The following is a 24,405-nucleotide window of genomic DNA, read 5'->3' on the forward strand; positions in this document are numbered from 1 at the left end:
TCGGATACCCGATTGTCCCTGCAGGGTTCATTCGGGACCGGAGGTCCGAATAGCCTTGTTTTGTTAGATCCGTTTCTTCTGGTCAAGAACGTGAAAGTGGGTGGTCCGGATCAAGCCAGTCTTCTCTGCATTCCACCTTTGAAGTCCTGAGCTTGCCGGAAGTCTGTAAGTTTTCGCCCTGAGCAACTGCAATGTAATATAATATTCCAGGAGATTATACTTCATCCTACGGGGATGCTCCTCCACCCGTGCTCAGCCGGGCACTGAAAAGGGTGGAGAGAGGAAGTGTTGACTCTCTGGAGTGTTCTTCTCCTAGATAGCTCCACCTCGCTCGGTGAAGACGCTGAGGTCATGTCTACAGTACCTTTCCCATCTGCAAGTGAAGAGGGGAGTTATGTCTCAGCACCCAGTTTTAGGTCCAAACAAAGGAAGATGTTACACCTACTTTTGGAGAGAAACGCTTCTTTTACCGTTGGTTCAGATTTCCCCGAATCTCCGGGTGACAAACTCCATGACTCGGCAAACCTAAGCCTTCTGTCCGGGTAAATTAATTTTTAAAAAAGATTTACTGTTAATTTAGGTGTGTGTGTGTGTGTGTGTGTGTGTGTGTGTGTGTGTGTGTGTAGTCAGCATATGGGAACATGTTTGTGCTTGTAGGTGCCCTCAGAGGTCAGAGGCATTATATCCCCGAAGTTACAGGTGGTTGTGAGTGGGGGGAAGAACATCATGATCTTAATCACTGAACCATCTCTTCAGTGTGTAAATTAATTTCTATTTTTACACCTTATCTTTGATTTTATGAACAAGTTTGTTTGCTGAATTATCCTGTTTCAAGGCTCAGGGTCTGAGTCTCAACTATGACCTGGATGAACTATATGACTCTGAGTCTTGGGCTTCCTTTCTATGTAACAAACAACCAAAAATTCTCTTTCTAAATGGGGCTTGGTTTGTGATCTCACCATTCTGCAGGCTGAGAAAGGGATGATCAGTAGGTTGGCGGCCAGCCTGGGCTACTAGTAGTGAATTCCAGGACAACTAGTGGGCTGTATATAGCGTGACACCCTATTGCAAACAAACAAATAACAAGAAGAAAAAAAATTAATTCTCTTTCTTACCAGGAATAATCTTTCCCTGTAATGTGGGACTTGATGTGCTGTGTAGGAAAAATTGTAAAAGCTCTATTAGTGTGTTATAGGAGTTGTCACTTAAATTGTATCAGTGTTAGTGTCATACTTTAAATTCTGGTAATGCTGTCTTTACACCTCATTAGCAAACAAGTATTTGAGGAGTAGAGATTCCAGGGAGAAATTTGAGTTTATGTGTTCAGGGTGAACAGGCTAGACAGTCGGAGGTAAGATTCTATTCACTGGCCAGGTAAGATGGCTGGCTCAGCATAAAGGCACCATCACCAAGCCTGATGGCCTGAGCTAGGGCCCCTGTCTATTGCAAGCAGTCTTCTAACCTTCACACACAAGCACGTGTTCACACCATAAATAAAATGTGGTAAAAATTCTTAAAAGTGATCCTTTTAGATTGTCATCAAATAAATCCTATCTCAGTATATTAGTGAAAAGGAAGCGAGGTTCACACTATTGAAATAGAGAAAAAGTGTGTATGTGTGTGTTTTGGGGGAGGGGTTTCTTCTCAATCCAGTCTGAGCTGATCTGTTTGGATACTGTTTAGTTTTTTTGTGATAGTAATTGAGAGAGATTCAGATAAAGGCATGGTCTCTCTCTCTCTCTCCTCTCTCTTTTTTTTTTTAAAGATTTATTTATTTATTTTATATGAGTACAACTGCTAGGATTACAGGTATTTGGCACCACACCAGCTAGGAATTATATTACTTACTGAGCCCCTGTCTTCAGACACACCAGAAGAGGGCATCAGATCTCATCACATATGAGTTGTGAGCCATCATGTGGTTGCTGGGATTTGAACTGAGGACCTCTGGAAGAGCAGTCAATGCTCTTAACCACTGAACCATTTCTCCAGCTGGTTTCTACCTTTTAAGGATAGTATACCCTAATGGGAATCTTGATATATTCTTATGTCTCAACAGAGGAACCCCAAAATGTTGCCTTGACCTTTCGAGTCTTAGCAATGGAGAGGTGTCTGCTTCTCACCTTTCTACTTCTGCTGACATTGAGGAAAACGGTAGGGGTATAGTCTTTAAAAAAAAAAAACCTAGCTTTTAACCTAAAAGTTATATTTATTAATTTCTTCTGTGTATGAATGTTTTGCACGCATATGTGTATGTGCCCTACATGTGTGCCTGGTGCTGGCAGAGGCCAGAAGAACTAGGTCTTCTGGAACAGGAGTCACAGACTGTTGTGAGCTCCACAGGATGCCGGGAAATGAGCAGCAGGCACCGTGTGGATGCCGGGCCCTTTAAGAGCAGCAAGTGCATGCACCTAACTGCTAAACCATCTCTTGGGCTGCAGAGATGGCTCAACCTTTAAGGCTAAAGTTACAACTTAAGGAAAAATAACTTTTCAGAGAACCACGCTAGAAATGGAAGATGGAGAACGTGAACAATACTACATAGTATGTTCGCTTATATAGATCCAGCCCTTGGCAGGCTGAGGCCAGCCAGGGCCACTGTGTACCAAAACCCTGAGAGAACACTGCCTAAAACTAGGAATTTTGAGGTAAGAATTTTTTTTTTAGTTAAATGATGAATGGAAGGAGAAAATATCAGTAATAGAAGAAGAAGGAATATGTTTTGTTGACTGTGTAGTGTTGGGAATGAAAGTAAAGTTTTTATCATTTATCATTATCATTATTGTTGTATCCCAATTTAATTAATCTCAGTAGAAGCAAAGAAACTGGCATAAAAATACAAGGCCCTACCTTCAATCCTTAGTACCTTCCACATATAAAAGAAAAAGAAATTACTTGTGTATGTATGCACGTGTGTGTGTGTGTGTGTTGTCAACACTATCTCTTGTCTTTTTTCCCCTTTGTCTAAAACAAAAAGCTTTGCTAGTAAACCATTCTACCATTTATTCTTAATTTCCGATTTCGTAGGTAACCATTTTCTTTTCTGTTTGTTTTCTTGGGGAGGGGAGAAGTTGGGGGCCTGAGACAGTATCTTGTGTAGCTTCAAACTCACTGTGTAGCCTTTGAACTTCTGATCTACCTAATTTTACCTTGATGGTAAAATGAGGCTTACTTATTCTTACATGTATAGTGACTGCACGTATGCTTAATGTGTACTTGGGGCCTGAAGAAGCTAAAAGGGATCAGATTCCCTGGGACCTAGAGTTAAAAATGGTTGGGCAGCACCAGTGGGTGCTGGAAACCAAACCTGGGTCCTCTCTGAGCCATCTCTCTGGCTCAGTTAATGTTTTAAAAAAAATTATTTATTAGCTGGGCGGTGGTGGTGTACGCCTTTAATCCCAGCACTCTAGATGAAGAGATAGGGAGATCTCTGTGAATTCAAGGCCATCCTGGTTTACCATCTGGTTTACCAAGCAGGATACCCAGAGCTGCACAGAGAAACTGTTTTGAAAAACCAAACAAACAACAAAAATATTTATTGCTAGTGTGTGGTCAGGTAACAAACTATGGGAAACCGATGTGTGCCTCCATGTTTTTACAGAGGTAAGGATTGAAGCCAGGGCTTTGTGCATGCCGGGCAAACACTACCAAGTAAGCTATGATTCTTCTATCCCCAGCCTGTGAGTCTTCATATCTGATTGCAGGTTCCTTGGACTCCTCAGGACCTCAGGATATTCACTTACCTGGCAAGTAAGTTCTGCTGCTAAATGGTCTGCATGCTGTAGCCTTTCTGTATGGACCACAGGGGTGTTACCCTGTGTGGGCTCTGCACACTATAAAGGACTTTGGGGGGCTGGGAGATGGCTCAGCGGTTAAGAGCACTGACTGCTCTTCCAAAGGACCTGAGTTCAAATCCCAGCAACCACACGGTGGCTCACAACCATCTGTAATGGGATCTGATGCCTTCTTCTGGTGTGTCCAAAGACAGTGACAGTGGACTCACATACATGGAATAAATAAAATCTTTAAAAAAAGAAAAAGAAAGTTTGGTGGGGGTTTTTTTCCCCAATATTTAAAAAAAAAAAAAAAAAAAAGGACTTTGGATAATAGTGAACTTGGAGGGCTCCATTCTCAATTGACAGCTTTTAAGTTTTCCAGTTCTAAATAGTATTGTGAAATCTAGACTATTTTAAACCAGCATTCCTGGAAATACCTTGTTTTTTTTGTTTTTTTGTTTTTTTTTCCCCGGAGCTGGGGACCGAACCCAGGGCCTTTCGCTTGCTAGGCAAGCGCTCTACCGCTGAGCTAAATCCCCAGCCCCTACCTTGCATTTACATGAAGGAAATGGTGCCCTGCACTCACGTTAGGGCTTCTCTTTGCACGTGAGAAGTGCTGTATTTTAGTGGCTAAGGATATGGGTGGAAAATGAGTCTGTCTGGGTTTTGGTGGCTTACTATTTCATACTGGGACCCACAGTTTTTTGGGGGTTTTTTTTGTTTTTGTTTTTTAAGATTTATTATTTATTTATTATAAGTACACTGTTGCTGTCTTCAGACACACCAGAAGAGGGCATTGGATCCCATTATAGATGGTTGTGAGCCACCATGTGATTGCTGGGAATTGAACTGAGGACCTTTGGAAGAGCAGTCAGTGCTCTTAACCACTGAGCCATCTCTCCAGCTCAGACCCCAGTTTTTTTTTTTTTTTTTTTTTTTTTTTTCAGAGCTGGGACTGAACCCAGGGGCATTGCGCCTCTAGGCAAACACTCTACCACTGAGCTAAATCCCCAACCCCAGACCCCCAGTTTCTTGCACTTTCTTTATTCATATGAGGTGACAAAAGCACTTATTAAGGACAGCTATTGCGGGTTGGGGATTCAGCTCAGTGGTAGAGCGCTTGCCTAGCAAGCGCAAGGCCCTGGGTTCGGTCCCCAGCTCCGAAAAAAAAGAAAAGAAAAGAAAAAAAAAGAACAGCTATTGCAAAGACTAAGTAAAAATGAGAGGTGGACTACGTGGGACGTTGTCTCAAACAAAGCAAAACACCACCTAAGCCAGAAATAAAAACATAGCCAACAAGAACCAGGTAATATGGTTTGCATCTGTAATCCCAGGACTCAGGTGGGAGAGGCATGAGAATCAGAAAGTCAAGGCCAGCCTTAGCTACATAAAAAGCCTGAGGCCAGCCTGGGCTGTGTGAGACCCTACCTTAATGCCATCTCCCACCTCCATCCCCACCCCAAAAAAGAAGGAAATAAAACAAAACATGTATCTTGCACATACTAGACATTTTATGTTTGTTGTTAGAGCTATCATGAAGTCTCTTCTGGAGATCTTAAAGTAGTTAGCCAGGGGGTATACATAGAGTAAAAACTGATTTGACTCCAACTCTTTCAAAATGTGAATAGCCTGTTTTGTACAGACTAGATAAAAATTTGGGAGGGAAGAAGAAATTAAAAAAAAAAAAATGTAAGCCAAGAGTGGGAGGCGCCCTTTGGCGAATGTTCACCTAGCTTGTACAAGGCTCTAGGTTCCATCCCTAGCACTGAAACTGGAACAAAAGATGTAAGACAAACTCCCCTTTGGTGCATGTTTATCTTGTAGAGTTAGGCTGGTGAATTGAGGGCCTTTCCCCCAGGACACCACTAAGTCTTAGATATCCCAAATATTGTTGGAAGACACATAGAATCACGAAGACTGGGGCCCCTTAAGCAGAAGGAACTGGGGAGCCCCCAGCCACTGAAGAACCAAGGTGTATGTGGTGATTAGCTGACTAGTGCTTGTTTTTGTTCAGGGATTTTCACCAGGACCTTATGAAAGGCATCCCAGTAAGTAGACCTCCCTCCCTCCCTCCCTCCCTCCCTTTCTTTCTCTTTGCCTTTCTTTTAAGAGAGAGCCTCACTGTGTTTGGCTAGCTGGGCTAGAACGACTGTTGAGCACTTAGACTAGAGGCATGTGTCACCAAGTCTAGATTTTCCTTCTTGACTTTGGTTTGTCTCGGGTGGGAGGGAGGCAGAGCCAGCTGGCCATGTGGCCGTGCCTGCTGGGTGCTTCCTGTAGACAATGTCTTTTAGGCACAGCTTCTCTGTAGTACTCCAAATGCTTTGGATCATGGCCACAGAAGGAAGGATGCAAAGTGTAGCACATCTGCAAATAAAGAAAATGTGAGTATTGCTTCCTGAAATGCGAGCTGTCGGTTATGTTCAGTTTATCCGCTTAGATCTCACTCACTTTACTGTCGTGTACATAACTGTTGGGAAGTCTTCATCGTGCTGTGCATGAGTGCAGGCTCCTGTGAGGGCTGCTGGGAACCAGTACTGGCCTTTGCTTCTGGGTCCAGGGGTGGAATCAAGGTCATTAGGTCTCTTTCCCACCAAGCACTGTCTCCCACTGACCATCTTGCTAGCCCTAAATCACTTTGCTTTGTGAGAATATACCTAACATAATATGTTTGCAAATTCTTTGGGGTTTTTTGTGCTTTTATTGCTAAGTATTGAGTGTAGTCCTCATTCAAGCAGCCCTCTGACGTCACTACGCTGTACTCCTGCCTCTGTACTTTTTTGTTTCTTTGTCTTGTATTCCTGAGGATGGAGCACTGTATAGCCCTAGGGCAATGCCAGGCAAGCACTCTACAGCTCACTTTTTGTGCATGTTTTTTTTTTGTTGTTGTTGTTGTTGTTGTTGTTGTTGTTGTTTTTGTTTTTTGTTTTTTTTTTTCGGAGCTGGGGACCGAACCCAGGGCCTTGCGCTCGCTAGGCAAGCGCTCTACCGCTGAGCTAAATCCCCAACCCCCCTTGTGCATGTTTTTAAGACAGAGTCCATGGGGCTGGAGAGATGGCTCAGTGGTTAAGAGCATTAACTGCTCTTCTCAAAAACCTGGGTTCAGGGTTGGGGATTTAGCTCAGTGGTAGAGCGCTTGCCTAGCAACCGCAAGGCCCTGGGTTCGGTTCCCAGCTCCGAAAAAAAAATAAAATAAAATAAAATAAAAACCTGGGTTCAATTCCCAGCACCCACATGGCAGCTCAAAACTGTCTGTAACTCACAACCTCACATAGACATACATACAGGCAAAACACCAATTTACATTAAATAACAAACAAACAGGGCCCAGTTACCCAGGCTTCCCAAGTGACTGGTGTTATAGGCCTTCACTCGCAGGCAAAGCTAAACTTTGGGATTGCATGGAAGGCTTCAGCAAACACTGTGTCACTGGACTGGCTCTATGTCTGGCCTCCTTTCGCTTTTTATTTTGAGACAGAATGTGAATTAAGTTGTGACCTGAACTTGAGGTTCTGCCTCAGCCTCTTAGGTGGGAGTACAGATGTGCACTAGCAGGCCCATATTACTTTGTCTGATCTCTCCTTGGTCTAACTCTTTTGACACTACCTAATGGTCCTTTTAATATCGGCTTTACACCATCCCGACCGAGGTGAAAGTGCCCTTTGCTGAGCTGCCCACTCACTACGGTGATTCTTTTTTTTTTTTCTTTCTATTTTTCGTAGCTGAGGATCGAACCCAGGGCCTTGTGCTTTCTAGGCAAGCTCTCTACCACTGAGCTAAATCCCCAACCCCACTACGGTGATTCTTTAATCCGTCATCTAAGCTGCTTGTCTTGCCATCTTCTGTCTTCTGATCCTCCCCTAGATTGGTGTGCATGCTGTAGCTGCTTTCTTTTTTCTTCCAGATTCATGTATTTTTATTTTGTATGTATGAGTTTTGCCTGTGTGTGTTTCTGTGCACCACATTAGTGCGGTGCCCACAGAGCTGGAAGGGGTCACTGGACTTTCTGGAACTGTTGCAGGTGCTTGCTGGCCACCATGTGGGTGCTGGAAATTGATCCTGGATCGTCTCTAAGAATAACACGTGCTCTTAACCACTGAACCATATCTAGCCCCCAATATTTTATTCTTTTCTTATACTAGAGAAGATATGCCTGTTTTTAGCTTTTTATAATCAAATTTTAAAAATTACTACTACCTCTGCCTCTTTTTTTTTTTAATTTATTTTATTTATTTATTTATTTTTTTTTTTTGGAGCTGGGGACTGAACCCAGGGCCTTGTGCTTGCTAGGGCAAGCGCTCTACCACTGAGCTAAATCCCCCAACCCCACTACCTCTGCCTCTTAAAATATTTTTTACTGCATTTATTTATTGTGTGCGTGTGTCTCTGTGTCTCTGTGTATATTTGTGTGCTCATGTGCCCATAGAGGTCAAAGGACAAGTGACCTCTTTGAGTCTGTTCGTTCCTTCTGTTCCTTCTACCACTTCAGTTCCAGGGATCGAATGCAAACTGTCAGGCTTCGTGTCACGTGCCTTTGTCAGCTCAATCATCTTCCTATCCCTGTTATTGCTGTTTTAATCTCCCCGTTAGTCACTCTTTAAAATGTCACCATCCCGGGGTTCAGTGGTTAAAAGCACTTATGCTTTTCCAGAGGATGCATTCCCATCACCCACATGGAGGTTCAGCACCATCTGTAAGTCTAGCTCCAGGGTCTAGTGTCCTCTGGCCTCTGTGGGGACCAGGGGCACACATGGTACATACATATACGTGAACAAAGCTCATATACATAAAGTAAACAAACTTTAAAAACAATCAATATCTCAGATAAGGCTGCAGACCCCTCCCATGCACACTTTCTTTCATCCCTGTCCATTGCTTCTGATGATAGAATTTGTGTCCTCCAAAGCAAATCTGCGTCAGACATCAAATCCACAGCGTTATTGATACAGATACGATTTAATGTTTACGCTTATGTGTTTCATGAGAGTTACTCATGGTTTGATCAGATAGATAGTTTTGGCAGACAGCATTGCTTCTCTTCCTCCAGCTGGTTGATGCAGGTGTTTCTTGTGCAGATAAACACCACTTTTAAAACATTGGAATGGGAGGCACCTAGGACCCCGAGGCTTCAAAAAAAGCCTGGCGATCCTCTGGCTTCTCCTCTCTGTGAGCTGGTGAGTTACTATCATCAAGTGGTGGCGGAAGTATCTTGGGCTCCTGGTTGACTTTTCCTAAGCTGCCTTAGCTGAGAAGAGGGTGGGGATGGTAAACTCAAGCATAGAGGAGCTATGTGTCTCTGACCATTTTGGGTGTTTAAACTGCGGGGGGGGGGGATTTTTCTTAGCCTTTGGTTCCTTCTTTTCCTTTCCTTTCCTTTTGGGGATTTCAGGTAAGGTCTTACTCTGTAGTCCAGGTTGTCCTCAAGCCCAAGCTTTCTCAGACTAGGTGTTAGGTTAACAAGCATGCGCCACAGTGTCTCTCTCTGGTTTTGAAATCTTTCCTCTGCTCGGCTCAGCCTTGAACTCCTTTCTTCTGGCCTCCTCCTCTCCTCCTCCTCTCTTTCTCCCTCCTCTCCTCCTCCTCCTCTCTCCCTTCCTCCTTCTCTCCCTTCTCTCCTCCTCCATCTCCTCCTCCTCCTCCTCTTCTTCTTCCTCCCCTCCCTCCCTTCTCTTCCTCCTCCATCTCCTCTTCTTCCCTTCTCCTCCTCCTCCTCCTCTCCTCTTCCTCCTCCTCCCCTCCCTCCCCCTCTTTTCTTCTTCCTCCTCTCCTCCTCCTCTCCCTCCTCCTCCTCTCCCTTCTCCTCTTCTTCATCCTCTTTCTTCTTCCTTCTCTTCCTCCTCTCCCTTCTTTTCTTCTTCCTTCTCATCCTCTTCTTCTTCTGTCTCCTCCTCCTCCTCTGTCTCCTGAGTCCTGTAGGTTTCTGCCTCTGCACGCAGCTTATTCTAAGGGTTGTACAGTTTAATTCGTACATTTATATTGCTGCTATATTTTGAGTCAGTCTTTGTACATGATGTATGAGTTCTGAATAAGGTAAGGATTTCTTATTTTTTCTAATATTTTAAATTTCATTTCTTTTTTCTCTTATTGAGTCAGAATTTGAATGTGTAGCTCAGGCTTGCCTGAGACTCCGGATTCTTTTATGTCAGCCCCTGGATTAGTGGGATTGTAGACATGCTTTCATACTGGGTTTTAATCTTGTCAGTATACTTGACAGGAAAATGGAATCTTGCTGGAAAGTGAAATGAAGAATCTGGGCAGTCCCATTACTACAGTTCCAAAACTGAGTAAAAATCTCAAGCTAGGAGACCAAGAAGGGATTTCAGAAGACCCAATGGAGTGTTCCCTGGAAGACCACGATACCAAGGTTTAGTGTTCTGTTACTTTTCAGTTTTCAACCTTTCTTTTGCATTTGCTCATGCATGTGTCTGTTTCTGTGTGTGCATGCACACGCATGGCATATATGTGGTGGTCAGAGGACAATTAGTGAAAGTTAGTTCTCTCCTACCTTATGGGTCCAAGCATCAAACTCGGTCATCAGGCCTCACAAGCTGAATCATCTCAGTGGCTTTTGGATTTTTGTTATTGTTTTTGTTTTCTCTTTTCTTAAAAAATTAGGGTCTAATTGTGTAGTCCAGGCAGTTGACATTGCTGTTTAGGCTTGAGTGGCTTTGAATGACCATCTTCTGTCTTAACCTCTTGAATACTAGGATTATAAGTGTGAAGTTCTGTACTACCATACCAACTTTAACTTTTCATTTAGTTTGTTGGTTTGAGGTTGGGTCTCACGGTGAGGCCCAGGCTGTCCTGGAGCTCACTTGTAGCCAAGGCAGTTCTGGAATTCACTGTGGTAGCCTAGGCTGCCTTGAAACTCTTGGAAACCCTCTTCCTTCCGCCTCCCAGGTGCTAGGGTTACAGGCATGACTTCTGCACTTGATCTTAAGTAAACAATATTGTTTGCCTGTTGGACTAGGGCTGTGACGAAACAAAACAAACAAAGGGGCAGAGTCTTCCTGGTGATGCATACCTGTAATTCCTTTGCTTTGTAGGTGGGGGCAGAGGGCTGGGAACTAAAGGCCAACCTTGATTCCGTAGTACGACCTGGTCTCAGCAAGGACAATGGGGTTGGAGAGATGACTGCAGTAGCGAGCCCTGCTCTTCCAGATGACCATGGTTTCAGTTCAAATTTTTTTTTTTTTTTTACTTAAAAAAAAGAAAAGAAAAATCTTTAGACTCTGAAGAGATACCTGACAGACAGTGTCTTATCACCATGGAGATCATCCTGTTACTGGGTGAGAAGTTTTGGTCAGGAATTTTAGTCACTATCAAAGCAGTTGGCTGGAATAACCTAGCAGGTTCTTGCCAGTGTCTTCCGAGGCACAGGGAGACGGTCTGAAGCTGTGTGTGCCTTGTCGGTGTGTGATGGCACCAGAGGTAGTTTCTGAGGTGTTTAGCACTTGTGAGTCAGCTTTGCTTGTTTGAAAACAAGGTGCACAAAGATGGCTTTAAATGCATTCATTTAAATGGAGGGAGTTGTGAAGGGCACAGAGCTGACTGATGGAGGTGTGAGAATTAGAAATAAGTGATTTGCCAGCCTTGGCAGTTGGTTCATACTGAGAATGCTTGCACTTGGTCCATTAAGGCAGGAGAGTTCAAGCTTGAAGTTACTCGGGGTGACAGGAATGCCTGGTTCCACACAAGGCAGGTGTGGTCTCGTGGAGTTAGCTGTGGGCTCCAGCTCTTGCCCACTACTAGTGCAGACTATTTGCCAGACTACTGCAAACTTGGACTTTCCCTGTTAAGTTGGACAGCAGGGCTGGGCAGGAGGCTCAGCTCAGAGAGCACGGGTTACTTAAGCAGAAGGCCCACTTCAGGTCTTCAGAGTCCACCTAAATGCTGCATGGGCCCACCAGTAATCAGCTCTAGAAAGGCGAAGCCCGCAGAGGGGGAGTGGAGCACGCTGCCTAGCTAGACTTAACCTTACCAGCAAGTTCAGTTGACAGGCTCTGCCTTAGTGACTAGGAAGAGGAGTGACTCCTGGTGTTCACCTCGGACCTCCACACACATTTGCAAACATACACACATGCAGATGGATTACATGAATACACGTGCAAAAAAATGAAATGGAGAACACGATAAACCTTTCATAGAATCGAGGTCCATTTGGTAAAGTATTAAGAGCAGTTTGTGGAATTCCAGCACTCAGGAAGCTGAGGCAAGAGCGTCCAAATTCAAGGCCAGCCTGGCGACATAGTAGTGCCCAACTCAGTCTCTGCTTCTCCCTGAAGTAAAACAGGTTCTCCTCTCACCCCTCTGCTGTCCGTCTGTCTCTCTCTCTCTCTCTGTCTCTCTCGTGTGTGTGTGTGTGTGTGTGTGTGTGTGTGTGTGTGTGTTATGTGGTGTGTGTGAGTGTGTGTGTAAACACAGGGGAGCAATGTCTGATGAAGAACATTGATTTTTATTGTATATCTTGAATGTTTACAATTTTTTTGTTTGTGAAATATAATAAAATAGGTTTGGGTTTTTTTTTTTGTTTTTGTTTTTTTTTTTGGCTAGGAGTGATAGCACATGCTTTTAATATCAGCATTTGGGTAGTAGAGGCAGAATGAGCTGGAGACTAGCCTGGTCTACATAGTTCCAGCCCAGCCAGGGAGGGATACATAGTGAAACCTTCTCTTCTCCTCCTGACCCCCCCCCCCCAAAAAAAAAAAGAGAAGAAAGAAAGAAAAAGAAAAACTTAAAAACAGTTTGTAACTTTTATTTATGTGTCTGTGTAACTATCTGTGTAGGCTAGAAGATTGTGTCAGATCTGCTGGAGCTGCAGTTACAGGCTGTGGTAAGCCACCATGTGAGAGCAGCAAGTGCTTTTAACCACTGAGCCATCTCTGCAGCCCTACTTTATTATTGTCAATAATAACCGATGAGGGACCACATTCAGAGAGCATTCTGTACCAGGGTGAGCTGTTACTACAGCCAAAACAGTCATAACTTAGAGAGGATCTCGTGGGCTAGAAAGAGAGTTCCGTTTGGCCTGGAGATAAGGCTCTGTGGTTAAGAGCACTGGCTGTTCTTCAGGAGGATACAGGTTTGGTTCCTAGCACCTACACTGGTGGTTCACAACTACCGGTAACTCCAGTTTCAAGGAATCTGATCACCACTTCTAGCCTCTGTGATCAGCAGGCACAAACATGGTGCACATACTTACATTTAGGCAAAATATACATAAAACAAAAATGAAATAAATCTTTAAAAAAAAAAGATAGCTCAACTGGTAAAGCACTTACTGTGTAAGCATGGGGGCCCCACCGCCAGCCTCAGTACCCACATGAAAAGCCAGATGTGGTAACCCTTACAATCCCAGTGCTGGGGATGCAGCCACGAGAGGCTGGCCACCCTTGCCTAGTCAGCAGGTCCCAGACTTCTTTGCAAAACCCAAGGAGGACGACTTCTGAGAAATGACACCAGCGTTGACCTCTGGCCTCCACCCCAGGAGCACTCACATGTACAAAGAGAAGATCCATCTCATACAGGAGGTCCCCAGTTCAGTCCCTGTCATGGGGTGGGGAGGGAGAAAGGCACATTTCTCTCTGGAGTGTCACCTTTACTGCTGTTTTTAAGGCAGAGCCTTATTATGTAGCCCTGATTGGCCTTGGCATTCTAATTCTAAATGCTGGAATCACACGTGTGTACCAACATGCCGGGCGTGTAAAGAATGTCTTGACACTGGTCAGTTGAACGCAGGTCCTAGCAGACGTTAGGTAACTGCTGAGCCCTTGAGCTTTACCCAGTCTACATAATGTTCAGACAGGACAGTTTTATACCTAGATTCAAGGACCTGCCCCGCTGTGGTTCATCACCTAACAAAGTTACACTTATTTAAAACTTCTTTTAGATTTTTATTTTATTTATATGTATGTGCATTTAGGTGTGTGTGTGTGTGTGTGTGTGTGTGTGTGTGTGTGTGTGTGTGTGTGTGTGTGTGTGTGTGTAGGCATGCACGTGTATATGGAGGTCAGAGAACAGTTTTAGGGATTGGCTTTCCCTTCCACATTTATGCATTTATATAGGTTCTGGGAATTGAACTCAGATCGCCAGGACCCAGCAAGTATCTTTTTTACTGAGCCATCTTGCCCGTCTAGTTCTTTACATGTTTAGCATGAGAACTGGGAGTAAGTGGGAGTTTTGTTTTTTCAGGGCTTAAGTCTGAAGAAGACGGTCCCTCTCTGTGGCATGGATGCCATTGAGATGGAGGAGGAAGATTCTGACTCAGAGCATCTGACTGGTGATTTCTCAAAGGTGAGTTTGGTTGTACATCTCTGCCTCTTCCTCCCCTTTTCCCTCCTTTCCTCGCCCCCTCGTGTGTGTGTGTGTGTGTGTATGTTGGTTAATTAAAAAAAAATGGTAGAAAATGATACCATTTATCCCAAACCTTATCAACCAGAAAAATTATTTTTTGTATGTATTTTTAGACTTTTCTACACAAATACACACAAACAAGTGAGTTTTGTTTCCTCCACCCTGCAGCAGCAGCAACAAGAAAGCCTCTTACCCACTGTGGGTCTGTCGAGGTTTTGTGTTTCTGTGTTCCTTTGTATGTCTCACCAGATAAGACACAGTAGTAGAGTGCATTTATTTTTTAGAATAAGTGTGTGTGTGCATGAGAATGTGTGTGTGTGTGTGTGTGTGTGTGTGTGTGTGTGTGTGTGTGTGTGTGTGTGTGTGATCATATTATAATACAAAAGGAAAGCTTGTGGGAGTTGGTTTTCTCCATTTACTGTGTAGGTCCTGGGGATTGAACTCAAGTTTTCAGGCTTGGTGGCAAGCACCTCACCAAGGGGTCCTATCTCTGGTCCTGTGGTCCTGTTTTTTAAAGATAGTATTTCATAGCTCAGGATCTTTCTGCATCAACCGCCCAGCTGCCAGGATTGTGGAGGTATTCTGATGTGCTTGCACTTTTACTCTTGGTTTGGGGTATGTGGGGTGCTACGTGTGCTTCAGTGTGTAAATGCTTGTGGACACCATAGGTCAGCCTCGGATGGAGCTCCTCAGGAGCTGTCACCTTGTACTTTGAGACAGGGTCTCACTGGGACCTAGGGTTTGAGGTAAACTAGACTGGCTGGCCAGCAGCCCCAGGGATCCTCGTGCCCACGCTTCTCCAGCTCGGGGTTACTAATGCATGCCATCCTACCTAGGTTTATTTGTGCATGCAAGGATCAAACATAGGTCCTCAAACGTGCATGATTTACCAACTGTTTACCCAGTTTACCCAGCCTCACCATGTTATCATTAACAACAATAGTAAAAAGACTTGTTTTCACACACACACACACACACACACACACACACACACACACACACACACACACACACACACAGATATATGAGTGCACATTGGAAGAGGGAATCAGATCCCATTACAGATGGTTATGAGCCATTTCTCCAGCTCTTTGAATATATGTATGGGCAAGTGAGCTGTAATGAGGTGCTGAGACGTGAACACTGGTCCTTCAAAAGAGCAGCAAGAGCTCTTAACCACTACAGAGGTCTCTAGCCCCTCATTTCACCACTAAAGAAATAAAAAAGATGTAGCCAGACATGCTTGCCTTTAATACAAACACTTAGGAGGCAGAGGCAGGCAGATCTCGGAGTTCAAGGACAGTCTGGTCTACAGAGCTAGTCAGGAAAGCCAGGGCTACACTGAGAAATCAAATAAAAAAAAAAAAATGAACAAGAAAAGAATCGCTTGGAAAAGGCAGTTTGGGAGTGTCTGTTGTGATGCTTGGGTGGGAAGTTCCTGCAGTTATTTCAGTCTTGCTTCTTTGTAGGCGTGTGTGCTGCCAACAGTGCCAGGGAAACACCAGGATCTGAAGTATATCAGCCCGGACACGGTGAGCATGTTTCTGGAGATGGTACCTGGTTAGATCATATCATCAGAACTCTTTCACTCCGCCCACTCCCCTGGGCCCTTACTCAACTGGAGCTGTATTGAAGGCTCCTTTCTATTCTTTCTTTTGTAGACAGGGTCTCTCGGTGTAGCCCTGACTGTCCTGGAACTCATTCTGTAGACCAAGCTGGCCTTGAACTCAGAGATCAGTCTGCCTTTGCCTCCCAAGTATTGGGGTTAAAGGTGTGCACCACCACTGCCCAGTTCCAATTTCTATCTTTTTAAAGTTTTTAGTTAAGGGGACGGAGAGATGGCTCAGCAGTTAAAAGCACCAGATGCTTGTCTAGAGGTCCTTAGTTCAGTTCCTAGCAACCACGTGGTGGCTCACAACCATCTGTAATGGGATCTGATGCCCTCCTCTGACATGCAGGTGTGCAGATAGAGCACTCATATATATATAAAATAAGGCTTAAAATTTTTTTTTCGTTAAACAGATGATGTATTATTGTAGATAAAGGAGAGAAGGGAAGGAAAATATAAAAAGAAAAAAATCACTCAGTTGGGTTCTCAGCAGCTACGAATCCTGATTTATATGTTAATTCTCTCTCTCCCTCCTCTCTTCTCTCTCTCTCCTTTCCTCCTTCCCTCCCCTCTGTCTCTCTCTCCCTCTGCTTCTGTCTTTTTCTCTCTCTCTACACACACACACACACACACACACACGATGACTCTCCTCTTGAGACAGAGTGTCTGATTCTCCTTCATCCTGACTGGCTGTAAATCACAGTGTATTTGAGATGGCTAATGATCTCAGAGTGTGTGCCTTCTGCCTCGACTTCCTGAGTGCTGGGATTATGAGCAGGTGGCACCACACCTGATATAAGGAGTGCTGGGATTATGAGCAGGTGGCACTGCACCTGATATAAGGAGGGCTGGGATTATGAGCAGGTGGCACCGCACCTAATATAAGGAGGGCTGGCAGTGTTGCAGGGTAGGGGAATAGGCTTGGTGTGTGTACTGTACCACCTGAGGTACTCCAGCCTCCTACTCTCCTCCTTCAGACAGAATCTGGCCTGGAACTTACAGTGTAGACCAGACTGGTTGTGATTATTGAGATCCGCCCACCCAGCTTATAAAAAATGAAGTAACGAACTTGTAGTGTTGCGGTTAATTTGGTGAGATAATCAAAAGCATCCGAGATGAGGCCAGCCAGGGCTACATAGTGAGGTCTAGTGTCAAGGAAAAAGGTCAGGTGGTGGTGGCCCCACATACTTTTAATCCTGGCTCTTGGGAGTGAGAGGATGTCGGATTCTGTGAGTTTGAGGCCAGCCTGGTCTACAGAACAGATCCAGGACAGCCAGGGCTACACAAAGAAGTCCTATCTCAAAAACAAAAAGTCTATGTTGTCTTAATAGCTATGAAATCTGTTATACCAGAATATGCAATGTTTAACTAAACCCTCTTAGTGAATGTTTGAGTGGTTTGTAACATTTCAGTATCCTAAGACATTGCTAAGATGAGAATCAATTTGTGTACTTTTACTTAAGGGGTTAGAAACTGGGCACGGTGGTACGTGCTCAGAATCCCAGCAGTTAGGAGTTGGGGCCAGGAGGATCAAGAATTCAGAGCCATCCTCTGGTACATAGTGAGTTTGAGGACAGTCGGGCTACTTAAGACTTTATCTCACAAAACAAAGATTTTAAAATAGGAAATATAATTCCATGTATTTTGTATGTCCTTACAAAGTTCTTTCTTGAAAGGCTGGACAAGTTTATTCTTCGGGACTTGGTGACTAGGGAACTGTCCCTCATGTCCTCTTACATTGGGTTGTCTAACCTCTGCTACTGCTCTACTCCTTAGCTGTCACCTGAGAGGCTGGTCTTAGTCATGCTTTCTTCTAATAGACACCCTCAGTATCGGCCATTTGGGTCGTCTGCACAGGCCATTTCCACGTGACGCTCATGTGGGGTTAGGCTTACTCCACTGCCCTGTTACAGCAAATACAGGCTAAGTTTGGAGGTTGTACATATAGTGCGATTCTGGGTGACTAATGGAAATATTGCTAGAAGGAGCTGTGTGGCTCCTCTCTCAGAGCAAAGGTGAACAGGATATTTAATCATTCTTTGTGTGCAGGTGGCTGCATTGCTGTCTGGGAAGTTCCAGAGTGTGATCGAGAGGTTTTATGTCATTGATTGCCGTTATCCGTATGAGTACCTGGGAGGACACATCCTGGTGAGGTTACATCGTGGGCATGGGAAAGGAGAGGCTGCAGAGAAGAGTGTGAGGGCAAAGTCCGTGAACTCTAGCACTAGGACAGAGATGATTGATACATTCAGACCCCATCAAAGGAAGCCCTTATTCCCATTGTCATCCTGTGTACCTTGAGCAACCCCTTTCCCTTCTTGACAGTCTCCCTCTTTCCTGTGGGAACCTATGAAACCTAAAATCCAGGAACCAGGAAGTACTTTGCAAACATTTAATGTTCATAAACAGCTCTCGTGGTTTATCCTGTACTCTGGGTGGCTCTGTTCTGTGAATATTTATTGAGCAGCTACACACCAAACTGACAAATCCTGGCGTAGGTACAGAGGGAGGCTTGGGTTCTTAACCTGGAACTCCTTGTTGCCTGTTTTTTCTGGCCTCAATGTCCCAGAAAAGTATCCCAGTCATTCCCGAGTACTGACTGTACCCAAGTCCTTGAGGAATACTTGCTAACATTCTTTTCTGCAGGGAGCCTTAAACCTGTACAGTCAGAAGGAACTATACGAGTTCTTTCTGAAGAAGCCTGTTGTCCCTGAGGACACCCAGAAGAGAGTCATCATTGTGTTCCTCTGTGAATTCTCCTCAGAGAGAGGCCCCCGAATGTGAGTGTCTGCGATGATGGGAACAGACCTTGAGTGAGATTTGGCACTTCAGTTTGGACAGAGATGAGCCTGAACGAATGCCTTCCACTGCAATTCGATGGGCGCTAGGGTGACTGAAGGGAGGCGCTCCTACAATTCAAAAGTTTGAGCGCTAAAGCACTGGGCACTGAAGATGTAGCTCAGCTGGCAGAGCGCTTGCCTGGAATAGAAACTCCTTGGGTTTGATCCCCAGTGTTGCATAAAAGTGGGCATAGCTATACACACCTATAATCCCAACACAGAAAAGTGGGGGAAGGGTTGGAGATTTAGCTCAGTGGTAGAGCGCTTGCCCTAGCAAGCACAAGGCCCTGGGTTTGGTCCCCAGCTCCGGAAAAAAAAAAAAAAAAAAAAAAGAAAAGTGAGGGAGTCCTGGTGTTTCAGGGATACACAAGTGGGAAAATGAGAAATTAAGGTCATCCTGGGTTCTAGATCAGCCTGGGCTAGAGACCCCGCCTCAAAAAAGATCCAGATGTGGTATTCCATGTCCCTAATCCCAGCACTCAGGAAGCTGTTCTTTCCCTCCCTCCCTCCCTCCCACTGAAGGACCATAGAGTCCTGACTTTGCCTCCTTCATCCGACCCATCTTGGACTTTCCTTACAGGTGCCGTTCTCTGAGAGAAAAAGACAGGGCTCTGAACCAGTATCCGGCATTATACTACCCCGAGCTGTATATCCTCAGAGGGGGCTACAGAGATTTCTTTCCAGAATATATGGTAAAAGGATGTGGAAGGTCTCAGACATGGCGGGAGGGGCTTCAGTGTGCAGTCTCCAGGGGCTGGAAGCCGCCTGAGAGAAAACCTGTTCCTCAGCCTCAGTGAGCATCTCTTCTCCTGAGTAGGCAGAGCTCCGGAGTCTGAGAAATCTTTGTCCCCTACCTTTCAGGAGCTGTGTGAACCCCAGGGCTACTGTCCTATGCTTCACCAGGACCACCAGGCCGAGCTGCTGAGCTGGCGCAGCCAGAGCAAAGCCCAGGAAGGGGAGCGGCAGCTGCGGGAACAGATTGCCCTCCTGGTGAAGAATGTGAGCCCTCAATAGTGACTGACGGTGGCAGTGAAGACACTACAGCCCTGAACAGGGGTCCTCGTCCATGTTGCTAAGCCTATAATTGTATCTGCAAACACATGCATAGCCGGGCATGCTGCAAGGGCCTTTAGTCCCAGCACTACGGAGGCAAAGGCAGGAGGATCTTTGAGTTTGAGGCCAGTCTGGTCTACATGCAAAACAAAGCAAACAGCAAGCCCATTAAACAAAAACCTCGAGATGTGTGTGAGCCACAGCCTGTCATGTGCTGAAGCCCTCCTGAACGGGCTTGGTTCCTGTGGAGCTGCTGGCTGGATCCTCGATGATGAGCAGAGAGGGCTGCATGGCTTTAGAGGTTCATAGAGTTCTCCATGTCCCGCTATAGCCAAGCAGTTCCTTTGCACGGGCCTCTGGTTTTTCTTTTTTTTTTTTTTTTTTGGTTTTTTTTTTCGGGGCGGGGGCCCGAACCCAGGGCCTTGCGCTTCCTAGGCAAGCGCTCTACCCCTGAGCTAAATCCCCAACCCCATGGTTTTTCAAGAACATTGCTGACCCTCTTTGTGTTTTCTTCCCTTTTCAACCTCTACTCAAATGGGAGAGTAAAATCGAAGTGGCTGGGAACCCAGGCTCTGCCTGGAGGATGTGCATGAGGAGAGCAGTCATGAGAGGAGGCTCCTTTAAGGGCTCGTCTGTTCACAAGAGCCCTGACTGAGGCAGAGCTTATACACTATGAACAGTTAGGAAATAGTCAGTCTGGGGGGATGGATCATTGGCTGTGTGAAGGTTGCATGAGGGTTGGGTCCCAAACCTAGGAAGCTAATATAAAGCTGACCACTCTACTGTAATCAGTAATCCTAGTCCTTACCATGAGAAGGGAGCTGGGGACAGAACCGTGGGAACTCTTAGGCCAGGTAACCTGACCCACAGAAGAGATCATGTCTTAAGTAAGGGGAAGACGAAGACCAACACCTAAGGTTATCCTGACCTACACATACACACACACGGTCCATGGTTCAACAGCATATATACTCAAAGTGGAACAGAAGCATGACCTCTGCAAGAATCATAATGCAGATTTGTTAAGGTGTGTGTGCGCGTGCATGCCTGAGTGCCTCTGTGTGTGTGTGTGTGTGTGTGTGTGTGTGTGTGTGTGTGTGTTTTCCTGCGTGCGTGTTTAATTCATGGCTCCAGATTTTAAGCGAGAACTGAGATTCTGAGTTTTAAAACTGTCTGCCAAGTGTGGAGTAAGTGCCTATAGTGAGTACTTGGTGAGTCAGACCCTGTGGTTCAAGGTCACACTCAGCTCCCTGCCAGTGCAAAGCCAGCCTCAGCTTTGTGAGGCCCTGAATTACAAAAGAAAACCAGATCCTCCCTTTTCAGGTAATTTGATGCACCTTGGGACATAGTAACAATTGCTCTGGACCTAAGGCTAAGTCTGTGGCTGTACTGGCTGGCTTTGTGTGTCAACTTGACACAAGCTGGAGTTATCACAGAGAAAGGAGCCTCCCTTGAGGAAATGCCTCCATGAGACCCAGCTGTAAGGCATTTTCTCAATTAGTGATCAAGCAGGGAGAGCCTAGCTCATTGTAGGTGGTACTGTCCCTAGGCTGGTGGTCCTGGGTTCTATAAGAAAGCAAGCTGAGCAAGCCAGTAAGTAACATCCCTCCATGGCCTCTGCATCAGCTCCTGCTTCCTCCCCTGTCTGAGTTCCAGTCCTGACTTCCTTTGGTGATGCACAGCGATGTGGAAGTGTGAGCTGAATAAACCCTTTCCTCCCCAACTTGCTTCTTGGTTGTGATGTTTGTACAGGAATAGAAACCCTGACTGAGACAGTGGTGAACTTTTTTATTTTAAATTTAAGATTATGTGTATGTTTTCCCTGTGTATATATGTGGTTGTGTGTATATGTGTATGTGTGTTACATACATACATACATACATACCATACATACCACTTCCATGCCTGGAGAGACCATCATAGGACACTAGATCTCCTGGAACTGGAGTTAAAGATGACTGAACTGCCATGTGAGTGCTGGGAAGGGCAAGTGCTCTTAACCGCTAAGCTGTCTTAGCAGCCCGTGTTTCTCATTTAAATTTTGAAATGATTTCACTCTAGTTCAGGCCAGTCTGGAATGACTAAGTTGGTGAGTGCTCGCCTAGTGTGTGTGAATCCCTGGTTTGTCTCCATGCACCATAAAAGGGCATGCTGGTCCATGCTTTTAGTCCCAGTAGTCTGCAGACAAAGGTAGAGAATTAAAGTCAAGATCATTCTTGGGTACATACCAGTGTAAGCTGTATAAGACCATGGCTCTAAAATGGCAAGGGGATGGAGAGGTGGCGTGGCCGTTAAAAGTATTTGCTGTTCTTCCAGAGGACCCAAGTTCATTCTCAGCACAGTCATAGACAAGCCCACAGCTAACTGTAGCTCCAGCTCCAAGGATCTAACGCCTTCTTACAGCCTCCATTGGCACTTACACATGGCAGACACTTAGAGTGTTTTTCTTTGACTTACCTTTTTTTAAAATATCTGGGGAGGTGGCTCGTGTTTAAGAACACGTGATGCTCTTACAGAAGGCCTCCACATGGTGGCTCACAACCACCTTTAATTCCAGCTCCAAGGTATCTACAGCCTCTTCTGTCCTGGGGCATCTGGTGCACATTTGATGCAAATACATACCTGTAAGCAAAACACTTAAAATTCTAAAGTATATAGAATGCATATATGGGCAGTTGCTCGTGTGGAGACCAGAGAGTAACTTGTAGGATTCCATCTTACCACCTGACTGGGAGTTGAATCGGACATCAGGCTTAGAGGCGATGCCTTGACACACTGAGCCACCTCACCAGCTAATTTCTATGTTAACTTGACACAAACTAGGGTCACATGGAAAGAAGGAATCTTAAGTTTTTTCCGGGCTGGAGATGGCTCAGTGGTTAAAGCACTGGCTGCTCTTCCAGAGGTCCTGAGTTCAAATCCCAGCAAACCACATGGTGGCTCACAACCATCTGTAATGGGATCTGATGCCCTTTTCTGGTGTGTCTGAGGAAAATGTACTCATATATAATAAAAAATAAATCTAAAAAAAAAAAAAAAAAAAAGAAAGTTTTTCCACACAATTGGCCTATAGGTAAGGGTCAGGTATTTTCTTGATTAGTGATTGATGTGGGCAGGCCCAGCTCACTCTAGGTTTTGCATGGGTTAATAACAGTAGTCTGAGCAAGCCAGTAAGTAGTGTTCCTCCGTGGCCTCTGCATCTGTCCTTCCTCCAGACTCCTGCCTTGGGTCCTGCCCTGACTTCCCTCAGTGATGGAGTGTAACCTGAGAGTTGCACAATGAAATAAACCCTTTCCAACCCAGTTGCTTTTGCTCATGGTGTTCATCACAGCAAAACCCCAGCGTGACAGCAAAACAAAACTGAACACCTACTCTTCAGCTGGACAGTGATGGTCCACGTCTTTCATCCCAGCACACAGGACAGAGGCAGGTAGATCCCTGAGTTCAAGGCCCGCCCGCCTGGTCTACAGAGCAAGTTCCAGGACAGCTACGGGTCTTCAAAAACCAAAAGGAGGGATGGGTTGGGGAGGGGGAAGAAATTAGAAGTGCAAAGAGAGATCAGTCAGCCTTAAGACTGTTCTGAGCTCCAGGGCCCTTTGAGGTTGGCAGGCTTTCATCTGTGTGGGAAGATACACAGCTCTGGTACTAGTGACGAATGACCCAAGATTAGGGAAGGAGAAAGCACTCTGAAGCATAGACAGTCAACTGGGGGAAATCAATCTTCCCAGATCTGGAATGGTCTAACATTCTTGATGTAAGTGCACAGGAAAGAAGGTTGTAGCCGTGGAGTAGCCCATGCCTGTGGCCAGACTGGTTTCTTGTTAAATGCAAGCTTCACAGCAGAGGGCACTGCTGTATTCTCAAAGACAGCTAGCAGCCTCTACTCGGAATTGCCTTCAGAACGAATGCCACCTTGCTTGCCACTAAACCTTGAGCTCGGCTTCAAAAAGTAGAGAGTGAGGGCAGAGTGGACGATGGCACTGCCCCTCAGTTATACCCACACAGGGGCTGAGACCAAGCAGAAGTACCCAGTTGGCTTGAAGAAGAAAAGGAAAATGCTAGGACTTTATCTGTGAGAAATGGTACTTGTCTAAAAGGCAGCGTTTCCCCACAGTGTCTTGTCACTTGGTGGGCGGGGTAAAACTCAGCAAAGGGCTGGGTACTGAACATTACAGGCTAAGCAGGTGTTGGATGGGTGGGCTTCAGCTGTCTCCTAGGACTTATTTTGTGTGTGTGTTAAGTACCAGATATAAGTGTGTATGCCATACACGCTCCTGGTGGAAGCCCAAATGAGTTACAGCCACAGTGTGAGTCCCAGGAACTGAACCTGGGTCCTTTGCAAGAGGAATCAGTACTCAACTTCTAGCCCAAGATTTCTTATCTCCCACTGTATTGGGCCTGTTTATTCATAGAAATAGTTAGCTTGCAGCTGCTTGCTACATATTTTCTAAACTCATTTACACACACACACACACACACACACACAAACTATTTCACCACAAGACCTTGGGTTTGAGCACAGCTGTAATCCAGTATTATGGGTGTGGAGACAGCATCGGAAGTTCAAGGTTATCCTTGGCTACTTAGTGAATTAATAGGTAACCTGGGCTACTTGAGACATCTCAGGAGCATGCACACACACTAAACAAAAAAGATCACCCAAGTACTAAATAGTAGTTACCCTTTGTGTTTTGTTTATTTGTTTTCAGGTTTTTATGCAGTATTAGAATCTAAAAATCTTGTTCACTGACTTTCATACATACTTATAATACAT

At 45.1% G+C, this 24,405-nt stretch overlaps 1 protein-coding gene across 1 annotated transcript; it reads left to right on the forward strand.

The window, feature by feature from the left end:
- The first annotated feature begins 24 nt into the window (after positions 1–24).
- On the forward strand, positions 25–19,846 carry Cdc25c (cell division cycle 25C). The gene is made up of 14 exons (XM_032885675.1): positions 25–165; positions 317–542; positions 2,060–2,154; positions 3,705–3,750; positions 5,791–5,824; positions 6,071–6,160; positions 8,852–8,950; positions 9,991–10,140; positions 13,968–14,069; positions 15,599–15,661; positions 17,788–17,886; positions 18,385–18,518; positions 19,159–19,270; positions 19,440–19,846. Exons 2-14 carry the CDS (start codon positions 352–354, stop codon positions 19,590–19,592), a joined length of 1,368 nt encoding a protein of 455 aa, XP_032741566.1. The 5' UTR covers positions 25–165; positions 317–351; the 3' UTR covers positions 19,593–19,846.
- The last annotated feature ends 4,559 nt before the right edge of the window (positions 19,847–24,405 follow it).

The sequence above is a fragment of the Rattus rattus genome, chromosome 15 (genome assembly GCF_011064425.1).
Source record: "Rattus rattus isolate New Zealand chromosome 15, Rrattus_CSIRO_v1, whole genome shotgun sequence".
NCBI lineage: Eukaryota > Metazoa > Chordata > Mammalia > Rodentia > Muridae > Rattus > Rattus rattus.